Source organism: Pseudonaja textilis, chromosome Z (assembly GCF_049901715.1).
Source record: "Pseudonaja textilis isolate UNSWEBS1 chromosome Z, rPseTex1.2, whole genome shotgun sequence".
NCBI lineage: Eukaryota > Metazoa > Chordata > Lepidosauria > Squamata > Elapidae > Pseudonaja > Pseudonaja textilis.
In genome coordinates this window covers 126,339,857-126,351,741 of record NC_142008.1, presented here as the reverse complement: position 1 = coordinate 126,351,741, position 11,885 = coordinate 126,339,857, and the positions used below count along the sequence as shown (strand labels likewise).

Sequence of the window (11,885 nt, the reverse complement as noted above, 5' to 3'; positions counted from 1 at the left end):
TGCAGATGAAAGTAAGCTGGCAGGAATAGCCAACACCCAAGAAGATAGGCTCAAGATCCAGATGGATCTTGACAGACTAGAACACTGGGCCGTATCTAATAAAATGAAATTCAATGTAGAGAAAAGTAAAGACCTACACTTAGGCATGAAAAACCAAAAGTACACATATAGACTGGGTGAAACCAGGCTCAATAGCAGTAACTGTGAGAGGGATCTTTGAGTCTTAGTGGACAACTAGTTAAATATGAGCCAGCAGTGTGCAGCAGCAGCCAAAAAAGCCAATGCAACCCTAAATTGTATTAAGAGAGGGATACAGTCAAGATCAAGGGGAGTACTAATACCACTCTATAAAGCTTTAGTAAGACCACACTTAGAGTACTGCATCCAGTTTTGTTCATAACATTATAAAAAAAGAGGTTGAGCCTCTAGAAAAAGTGCAGAGAAGAGCAACCAGGATGATTAGAGGACTGGAGGCTAAAACATACAATGAACGGTTGCAGGAACTGGACCTGGCTAGTCTAGTGAAGAGAAGGACCAGGGGAGACAGGATCTCCCCTATCCAGAGAGGAGGAGGGGGGTCAAGCTATTTTCTAAAGCACCCGAAGGCCAGACAAGGAATAATGGATGGAAACTGAACAGGGAAAGATTTAATCTGGAAATAAGGAGCAACTTTCTGACAGGGAGAACCATCAACCGATGGAACGGAAGTTGCCCTCGGAAGTTGTGCCATCACTTGAGACTTTCAGGAAGACGTTGGGCTGCCATTTGTCAGAAATGGTGTAGGGTCCCTTCCAACTCTGATTATCTGTTATCTGTTATAAGTAGCTCGGATTGGATGTTGGGTTGATGGCCTGAGCTCCGAGCTCGGCGATTTGGGTTGCAAACGCTTCGTCACTGTCCGTTCACTTTGAAGTGGGCTCATCTGTCAGACAAGCCCAATTCGAAGCGCACTGACGACGTCTCCTCAGACGGTGACAAAATGTTTGCAGCTGTTCTGTTCTAGGCCTCCCCCAAAAGCACTAAGTCGATTCTGAGTCCCGGCAAAAAACTCTTTTATTACATTCATGCGAATGTATTTCATTCACAGTCAGCCAACAGCTTGGCAAACAGTCTTGCAAAGGTATTCTAATTAGCTCAGACCTTTATCAATCCTGGAAGACTGCTTGGTATAATTCCACACTCAGTGCTGACAGGGAAGGTCTGGGTTATACAGACAAATCTTCATGAGGCTGGAACGAACGAGCAAATTGTTTCCTGCAAAAGCCCCCTCCGCTTTTGCTTCTGTTTTAATCCTGATGGGAGGGGCCATTCATCGTCCAAATGTGGCCTTACTCCCACATCGACCCCTGAGTTCTCAATTGTGCCTTCCTTTTGGCAGCTCTGCGCATGCGCAGGCTGGGAACTGGTTCCAGAAGCTTCCCCGCCTCACTGCTGTCCAAGCCCAAAGGCAGCTGATGACTGCCAGCCTGCCCTGGCCCCATCTCTGCCTCCGATGCAGAGCCCTTCCTCAGCCTCCAGGACTGGCCTGGGTTCCTCCCCAGCCTCCTCACTACCGTCCGATTCTGCTGCCAGCTCTGCCAGTTACCGGCAGGCCACAACAGCAACCAAATCGCCAAGCTCGGAGCTCAGGCCAACAGCCCACAGAACGGTTATAGCGGATTGGTCGGAAAGAGCTAGCGCATGCCCGAAGCAATCTAAGCTTCTGTTTGTTTGAGGTTGCTTGGCCTCTTCTCCTGTTGGGGAACAGGAGGATGGAAGGCTAAATGCTGAATTTGGGGTGTCTTTTTTTTTCTTTCTTCCGCGGCGACAGTGGGAGCCCCAGCATCAGGGTCTGACCTGCGAAGCGTTCCTGGAATGGAAGCGAACCAACGACCCTGAATACCAGGCGCAAGGCTTGGCAATGTATCTCCAGGAGAACGGCATCGGTAAGGGTTTTGCCCCCAGTTTCATTTTGGGACACGCCGAGAAACTTGAGGTAGCTTTGAGCCAACTTGAGTTTCCTACACTAAGCATAGAGCTGGATTCTAATGCTCCCACTTCCTATCCCCAATGCTTGGGAGTCTCTCCTCAACTTGCTGCTTTGGCCTGGGGTTGGACTAGAGGACCTCCAAGGTCCCTTCCAGCCCTATGATTCTGTGATAGAGACAGTGTCGTCTAGTAGTTAAGGCAGCAGGCTGGAAAGCAGGAGCCCGTGAGTTCTAGTCCCACCTTAGCCGTGAAAGTCGGCTGGGTGGCTTTGGGCCAGTCACCACAAGGCAGAGAGTTCTAGTCCTGCCTTAGGTACAATAGCCAGATGGGTGATTTTGGGCCAGTCACTAGGAGATGGGGAGTTCTAGTCCATGTTAGACACAAACATTGTCTAGCTAACTTTGGGCCAATTGCCAGAAGATTGGGAATTCTAGCCCCACCTTAGGCAAATAGCATGATACGTGACTTTGGGCCAATTATTAGGAGTGGGAGTTCTAGTCCGTGTTAGGCATGAAAGCTGGCTAGCTAACTTTGGACCAATCACCAGGAGGCAGAGAGTTCTAGTCCTGTCTTAGATATGAAGGCCAGCTGGGTGACTTTGGGATAATCACCAGGAGACAGGGAGTTCTAGTTCCGCCTCAGCCATGAAAGCCAGATGGTTGACTTCGGGCCAGTCCCTCTCTCTCAGCTGAACCCACCTCACAGGGTGGTTGTTGTGGGGAAAATAGGAGGAGGAAAGTTTATCGGTTATGTTTTTCACCTTGAGTTACGTGTGAAAATAATAACAGGCGGGAAACAAGCCAAGGAGTAAAAATCCCTTTTCCTCCTCTTCTTCCAGCTTGTCCCAAATGCAAGTTCTCGTACGCCTTGGCTCGAGGGGGTTGCATGCACTTCCAGTGTTCCCAGTGCAGGCACCATTTCTGCAGCGGATGCTACGGGACGTTTTATGCCTCCAACGTAAGGATGCTCAGGGATTGTGTGTTTGCGGGGCAACTCTGGAACTCGGTACCCTGTTGCTATTCATTCTCCCCCTGTGGGCCTTGTAGCGGTGAATTTGGGGAACGGAGGCAGAGATGGTTAACAAAACCACAGGAAAAATAAGATACAGGTAGTCCTCAAACGTACGACCACAATGGAACCCAAACTTTCCATCGCTAATAAGCAAAACTGAGTTTCGCCCCAGTTTACAACCTTTTGCCACCGTTGCTAAGGGAATCCTTGCCGATGTTAAGTGAGCAATGAGCCCCGGGCAATGGTTGTTCAGTGAATCTGGCTTCTTCCTTCAAATTACTTGTCGCAAAAGGGGATCACGTGACCCCAGGGGACACTATGACCGTCATAAATATGAGTCGGTTGCCAAGTGTCCAGATTTTGATCCGGCGGCCAATGGGGATCCTGCAACGGTCGTAAGCAGGAAAAATGGTCATAAGACCCCCTTTTTTTTCCAATGCTGTGGTGACTTGAATGTTCGAGGACTATCTACCGTGTGAGAAAGCAACTTCAAAATGCTGGAATTCTGAGATATTGATAACAGGTGTTGCCACAAGATCAGGAAAATATGTTTCTTTCTCATTTTTTAATCAATTTTATTAATTTCCTATTAATTACATTACTTAGTGCTTAATATACTCATTGTGTTGTCTGGGTATTTGATTTGCTTATCAATGCAAATGCTATTCTTCCTCTCCATCCCATTTTCCCAACCGCTAGTAAAGTAAATTCCAAGTTTGATAATATTCTGTGTCTTCTTTTCTGTTTGATTTTCAGTCGTAGGTCTGTCCACTTCTGCGCAGTCTAATATCTTCTTAATTATCTCTTCATCTGGAGGTGTTTCTTCACCTTTCCAATATTTTTCTGTTTGTCTTCTCTTGCATCCGGAATTGTCATGGCAGATTTGAAATTGCGGACGTTTTTTTCCCCCTCATTATCTTGTCTTCCTGGCCCAGATTCATGTTTTTGTTAACTTTTCCATAATTTGGAAAGTTCAAGGCCCTCCTCTCTACTGTTCTTTCTCTCCGGATACCGTGTTTCCCCGAAAATAAGACCCTGTCTTATTTTTTATTTTATTTTTTGCCACCAAAAAAGGCACCAGGTCTTATTTTCGGGGGATGTCATCCACTGACTAACCTCACTTGCACGCATCGCCCCCGGCCTCCTTTTAACTGTCAGAGGCCTTCAGGAGCTTCTTCTCCAGCCGGCAAGGCTTTCCTGAAGGCCCCGACAGCTGATCGATCCTGAGCTTTGCTCTCAGCTCCAGAGGCGTTCAGGAAAGCCTTGCCGGCTGCAGAAGAAACGGGCCGGCAAGGCAGGTGTCGGGGTGTGCGAGGCCTGGCTACAACTGTCCAAAGGTGAGTAGTAGGGCAGCTCCACCACCACCCACCATCCCCACCCTAGCTTAATTTTTACGCGTCCACTCTGGAGTGGGCGAGATCTTAATTAGGGCTTATTTTGGGGGGTAGGGCTTATATTGGGCGCATGTGTAAAAATCAAGCTAGGACTTACTTTCGGGATAGGTCGTATTTTCGGGAAAACGATATTATTTGACAACGTTCCCTTGTAATTCTTCCAAATTGTAGTTACTTTTCATGTTTAAGGGGGGGTTACAACTTAGTTCCAGTTTTTCAGAGGAGGTGAGCTAGGTTGGAAAAAATATATATAAATTGGTATTTATCACACATCTGTTAGAAAGAGAGGCTAGCATTCCCTATAGAATGGAGTAATAACTCCTCGAATTACATTATTTTACTTATTGGTTATTTGAAGTTACAACAGCAGTGGAAAAAGTGACTTACGATCATTTATCACACTACAGCATCCCCTGTGTGACTTGTTTTTATGACGGTCACAGTGTCCCCATTTTGCAACCTCCTGACAGAGAAAAGCCCATGGAAATCCACTTAACAACTGCGTCACTAAGTTAACCGCTTCGCTTAACGACCATGTCAAGAAAGGCCGTCAAAAGGGACCAAAGCTCCCTGGACAAAATGTCTCACTTGGACACGCGTGACAGAAATTTTGCCCAAGCTGAAATATTGGGCTCGGTTGTGGTCGTAAATCGAGGACTGCGTGTAATTTTCATGTAGTTGGAATTGGTGGGCAGTTCAACCATTTTCCTACCCTGGTTTTTTATTATTATTTTTTTTTCCCCTCATCTCTGCCAGAAATGCCCGATACCGCACTGCCCAATCCGGCGGTCCCTCCACGGACACCACCCACGCGACTGCCTCTTCTACCTGCGGGACTGGGGCGTGCCACGTCTGCAGAAGCTCCTCCAGGTGGGTTGGGCGTGGGGGGGCGGTGGGGGGGGCTTCAGGAGCGGGGAAGAGGGGTGTGTGGAAGCCAAGGGGGCTTATAGGGGGGACAGGCCTCTTGGGAGACTAACTGGGGTTCTCTTTCCTTCTCTCCACTCCAGGATAACAACGTTGCCTTCAACACAGACCCCCCCGCGGGGACCCGGGCCACACCCGGAGGTGCGTGTGACCAAGTTGCTGGGAAGCTCACCTGTCCTGTCCTGGCTATGTTTTAAGTCCTGAATGAAAGCTTTCACCTTCAAATATTTCACTTTACATCACTGCTCTCTACTGTACTCCACTCCACTTTATTTTACTTCACTTTATTTTATTTTACTTCACTTCATTTTACTTCACTGCGCTTTATTTTACTTTATTTTATTTTACTTCACTTTATTTTACTTCACTTTATTTTATTTTATTTTACTTCATTTCATTTTACTTTATTTTACTTTCCTTCACTTCATTTTTCTTTACTTAACTTGACTTTATTTTATTTTACTCCACTTCATTTTACTTTATTTTACTTTACTTCATTCTACTTTATTTTACTTCACTGCGCTTTATTTTACTTTATTTTATTTTACTTCACTTTATTTTACTCCACTTCATTTTACTTCATATTACTTCACTGCGCTTTATTTTACTTTATTTTATTTTACTTCACTTTATTTTACTTCACTTTATTTTATTTTATTTTACTTCATTTCATTTTACTTTATTTTACTTTCCTTCACTTCATTTTTCTTTACTTAACTTGACTTTATTTTATTTTACTCCACTTCATTTTAGTTTATTTTACTTTACTTCATTCTACTTTATTTTACTTCACTGCGCTTTATTTTACTTTATTTTATTTTACTTCACTTTATTTTACTTCACTTTATTTTATTTTATTTTACTTCATTTCATTTTACTTTATTTTACTTTCCTTCACTTCATTTTTCTTTACTTAACTTGACTTTATTTTATTTTACTCCACTTCATTTTACTTTATTTTACTTTACTTCATTCTACTTTATTTTACTTCACTGCGCTTTATTTTACTTTATTTTATTTTACTTCACTTTATTTTACTCCACTTCATTTTACTTCATATTACTTCACTGCGCTTTATTTTACTTTATTTTATTTTACTTCACTTTATTTTACTTCACTTTATTTTATTTTATTTTACTTCATTTCATTTTACTTTATTTTACTTTCCTTCACTTCATTTTTCTTTACTTAACTTGACTTTATTTTATTTTACTCCACTTCATTTTAGTTTATTTTACTTTACTTCATTCTACTTTATTTTACTTCACTGCGCTTTATTTTACTTTATTTTATTTTACTTCACTTTATTTTACTTTATTTTACTCCACTTCATTTTACTTTATTTTACTCCACTTCATTTTACTTTATTTTACTTCACTGCGCTTTATTTTACTTTATTTTATTTTATTTTACTTCACTTTATTTTACTCCACTTCATTTTACTTCATTTTACTTCACTGCGCTTTATTTTACTTTATTTTATTTTATTTCACTTTATTTTACTTTATTTTACTCCACTTCATTTTACTTTATTTTACTTCACTGCGCTTTATTTTACTTTCTTTTATTTTACTTCACTTTATTTTACTTTATTTTACTCCACTTCATTTTACTTCATATTACTTCACTGCGCTTTATTTTACTTTCTTTTATTTTACTTCACTTTATTTTCCTTTCCTTCACTTCATTTTTCTTTACTTAACTTGACTTTATTTTATTTTACTCCACTTCATTTTACTTTATTTCCCTTCCTTTTTACCTTTATAGAGAGTCCTTGTTGTACGATCACAATTTAGCCCAAACTTTTTAAGTCAGACGATGGTTCAGCAAATCTTGCTCCGTTTTTTTGACCTTTTTTGCTGCAGTTGTGAAGTGAATCATTGCCGTTGTTAAGCTAGTCACACGGCCGTTAAATGAATCCGGCTTTCCCGTTGACTTTTGCTGAACCACTGCCTCGCTTAGCAACACGAGTGTTGGGCTCCATTGCGATCGTAGGTCGAGGGCTTCCTGTCGTCCCGATCCAATGAGGGAACGGGCAGGCTTCAACCGTTGGGGTCCTCCCCTCTGCATGCAGGTGGATGTCGGGTTATGGAGCAGAAAGAAACCCTGGACGGCTTGAAGGATGAACCGTGCGGCAAAGAGACTCCGGCCGGATATGCTGGCCTTTGCGAGTGAGTAAAACCCCTTTGTGGGTTCCTCCTCTTCCTCATCCGCCACTTCCAGACCTGGGGGCTGTTGACTCTCCATCCGAGGGCTGACAGATGGCCTAGTCTTTCTCCCCTCTTTGGAAGAGCTTTGTAGCTCCCGCTGCCTTAAGAAAGTTCAAAACGTTCTCCAAGATCCATCTCATCCTGGGCACCCTTTTTTTTTTTTAAACTATTACCATCTGGCAGACGGTACAGAATAATAATAAAAACAAGGACAAATAGGCTGAAAAACAGCTTCTAATCCCAGGGCAGTGGCTCTTTTGAATTATAGTGTATATAGTGCAATATGAATGCAATATCAGGGGGTTTTCAGTTCAGTTGTATAGAATGCGAAGGAGGTATGTTTTGTGTTTTATTTTTATAGCTATAATGTACACTGAAGATGGCATTTAATTTCGTTATATGAGGTGCAGTGACAATAAAGTAAACTAAGCTAAACTCTCCATCTGAGGGCTGGTGGACAGCCCAGGTTTCCCCCTCCTCCTCCTCCTCCCCGGTCTTGGGAGTTGATCTTGATGACCTCTGGGGACTCCCATCTCTATGATTCCGGAGGGACCAGCAAGGTTTTAACTCAAGGCCGGATGCAGCCTGTGGGGTGCTTAGATCTGCCTCGCAGTGTCTCTGCAAGCAAAAACAAACCAAAAACACAACCAAAGGATAAATGTTTCCCCTTTTTACATTATAAATGTTTCCCCTTTTAGCATCCTAGAAGGGACAGGAAAGGATAAGAGGAAAGAGGGAGGACAAAGAAAAAGAAGGAAAGAGGAAAAGGAAGGAAGGAAGGAAGGAAGGAAGGAAGGAAGGAAGGAAGGAAGGAAGGAAGGAAGGAAGGAAGGAGATTATAATGAGAGGGAGGGAGGGTCTGAGGGAGGTCCTGTCTTAGTACTTGGCCACCACAGGTGCCCCCCTGCAACACGAGTGATGTTGAGCTGGCCGCGCCCCCCCCGCCCCCCCCAAGGTCAAACACAACTCTGATGTGGCTCTCAATGAAATTGAGTTTGACACCCCTGTTTTAACTAGATCAATGGCCTCCAAACATGGCAATTTTAAGACTTGTGGACTTCAACTCCCAAAATTCCTGGCCAGCATGAGGAATTCTGGGAGTTGAAGTCCACAAGTCTTAAAATTGCCAGTTTTGGAGACCCTGAGCGAGATGGTGGTTCTAACAAGGGGGTCTAGAGACCTGGTGAGCCGTGGCTTCATGGGGGGGAGGGGCAGGAGACCTGAGGGTCACACTGATGGATTTCTTGATTTCCTCCCCTCCCCCCCAGGGCGCACTACAAGGAATACCTAGTCAGTCTGATCAACAGTCATGCTCTGGATCCCGCCGTCTTCTACACCTTGCAGGAGGTGGAGATCGTATGCCGGAGACACCTCACGGCTGCCCAGCTGCTTCCCAGGGGACCGACGGAGGACGAGGAAGCATATCGCAGGCGCCTGATCCAGGTGAACCTTCTCCTCTTCTGTTGGTCTAGAGGTCTTCTTGCTTGGGTTCCTTCTCCAATCGTTGGGATGCCTTTTGGTCACCCTGTTTGAACAAGGCGGTTGGACTACCTGTGTTTCCCCGAAAATAAGACCCTGTCTTATATTTTTTTGCCACCAAAAAAGGCACCAGGTCTTATTTTTGGGAAATGTCATCCACTGACTAACCTCACTTGCGCGCGTCACCCGCAGCCTCCTTTTCGCTGTCAGAAGCTTTCAGAAGCTGCTTCTTCTATGGCCAGCAAGTCTTTCCTGAAGGCCTCTGCAGCCAATAACAGAGCTCTAGATCGATCCGGAGCTTTGTTATCAGCTACAGAGGCCTTCAGGAAAGCCTTGCCAGCTGCCGAAGAAATGGGCCGGCAAGGCAGGTGTCGGGGTATGTGTGAGGCCTGGCTGCAACTGTCCAAAGGTAAGTAGTAGGGCAGCTTCATACACACCCATCCCCACCCTAGCTTAATTTTTACCCGTGCGCCCTGGAGTGGACGGGTCTTAATTAGGGCTTATTTTGGGGGGGTAGGGCTTATATTGGGCTCGTGTAAAAATCAAGCTAGGGCTTACTTTTGGGGTAGGTCGTATTTTCAGGGAAATTGTAGAAGACCTCCAAGGTCCCTTCTAACTCTTATTCTTCTGTAGGTTCTAAGGGACGAAGTTCCTCTTAACTTGGAGATCTCACGGAGACGGAAATAAACCGAGAAGGAGAAGCTGTGAGCTTCCAAGCGGATGGAGAACAGAAGAAGACACGTTGTGTTTGGAGAATTTCCGACTGATGGTTCTTGGTGGGGCCTCCTGAGAGGCAGTCTTAAAGCCATCCCTACTCTCTAACCACTAGGTTGCCTTTAAGGGTTGTGTTGCTCTACGCCTTGTTTCTTTCTTCTGTCTTGTGTGATGCGCAGCCAGAGGTGTCCTCGTTGTGACCGGTTAGAATAAAGATGTCCAACGATGGCAATTTTAAGACCCGTGGACTTCAACTCCCAGAATTCCCCAGCCAGTGAATTCTGGGGAACTCAAGAAGAGTCTGTCTGGGGAACTCTGGGAATTGAAGTCCACAAGTCTTAAAAGTTGCCAAGATTCCTGAAAACAAAAAAAAAATTTTAGATTTTGTCCTAACACTGTCAGCAAGTTTTTGATTTTAATCTTAATAGATTTGTGGGGGCAGGAAAAATTTACTGGTGAGCCGAATAGATGCTTTACTTCAATTGAAAATTTCTTGTTCCTTGAACAAATTCCATTTGTTCCTGCAGTTTTAATTCCATTTCTTCTTTCAGCCTGCATGTCTCCTGGGAAATGCATCGGTCTGAATAAAATGTATTTTGGTAAACGAGACTCTCTTTTTTTGCTATCATTAATATGGTCCCAGCGTTTAGATTTTGCCACTGACCAAAAACAGTTGTTAAAATACATTTCTGAGTTGTCTCTTTTTCCTCTTCTCCAAATTTGTGGAGAGCTTCTGCTAATTTGGAGTTTGTTGATACGAATTAAATACCAATGAAATCTCAGAGAAGTTTCTAAATTGTAACACCTTATTTATTTAAATAGTAAATTCATGAAATTTGCAGTACCATGCAGTCAACGTGGAATCATTTTCCTACTTTCTCCTAGAGAATTTGGTTCAAATGTTTAGGTATCTAGGGAGTCAATTGTCCAAATAATGGCTATTTCCCACAAGTTTCTTTCTTACAGAGTTATTGAATCAAATCAACCTTTATTATCAGTACAACATGCATACAGTGAGATTGGCTGAGCCTCCCTTCGTGCACACACACACCCAGCACAACTCACAGTGGACAGAAAGTCAGTGAATCCTACTAACAAACACACAATCTTATTACACCATGTGAACTTATTGCACAACGCGCCAGCCCTGCAAGTCTATCATACTATGTTGACATGAAGTTATTTTCCATTCCGAAGTCTGACAGCCCACAGATAGAAACTGTTCTTCAGCCTGTTGGTGCGGCTGGCTATGCTTCTCTATAGGCCAGACAAGGAACAATGGATGGAAACTGAACAAGGAGAGATTTAACCGGGAAATAAGGAGAAACTTTCTGACAGAACAAAACCAATGGAGCAGCTTGCCCTCGGAAGTTGTGGGAACGCCATCACTTGAGACTTTCAAAAAGAGATTGGACTGCCATTTGTCAGAAATGGTGTAGGGTCTCCTGCTTGGGCGGGGGGTTGGACTAGATGACCTACAAGGTCCCTTCCAACTCTGATTATCTGTTATCTGTTAATCTACCCAATGGTAGGAAAGTGAAGAAATGCTGACCAGGGTGTGAGTCAACCCTGAAGATTTTCCTCACTCTTCTAAGGCAGCGAGCCCTAGCGAGGTCATCTAGTGATATCAGGGAACAGCACACAATGCTGTGTTCACCACCCTCTGTAATGTCTTTCTATCCATGGCTATCAAGCCAGCATACCACACCGCAATGCAATATGTGAGGACGCTTTCTTTTGTGGACCAGTAAAAGGAGGTCATCAGTCATTGTTCCATTTTATTCTTTTGCAAGATTCTGAGGAAATGGCGTCTGTTGGGCCTTTGTGGGTTGTGTTGATTTCCAGGTGAGATCTTTGCTGATGTGATAGTAGGTATTGTGATTACTCTAGAAATTCTGCTTGCCAAAAATGATCATTCAGATACTTCCAAGAAGGGAAAACTGAAAAAGGAGAGTGAGATGAGAAAGATTAAAATCATCTTCAATAATCCTAATTACCTTCTTTCTCTATAATCTATCACATAATAAATATGTGTTAGAAAATAGAGAAAAAGATGAGATATTAGATTAGATAGATAGGTAGATATAGGAGAGAGAAATTAGAAAGATTGTATATGGATAGAAGATTAGATAGATTAGATAGATAGATAGATAGATAGATAGATAGATAGATAGATAGATAGATA

At 43.4% G+C, this 11,885-nt stretch overlaps 1 protein-coding gene across 1 annotated transcript in view; it reads left to right on the top strand.

Moving 5' to 3' along the window:
- RNF31 (ring finger protein 31) overlaps window positions 1–10,309 on the top strand; it is a 34,648-nt gene extending 24,339 nt beyond the window's left edge. Inside the window, 7 exon segments of the mRNA XM_087916772.1 lie at window positions 1,811–1,925; window positions 2,807–2,925; window positions 5,130–5,243; window positions 5,381–5,438; window positions 7,372–7,468; window positions 8,776–8,950; window positions 9,620–10,309. Coding sequence (XP_087772898.1) covers window positions 1,811–1,925; window positions 2,807–2,925; window positions 5,130–5,243; window positions 5,381–5,438; window positions 7,372–7,468; window positions 8,776–8,950; window positions 9,620–9,673 — 732 coding nt within the window. The 3' untranslated portion in view covers window positions 9,674–10,309.
- Window positions 10,310–11,885: the final 1,576 nt, after the last annotated feature.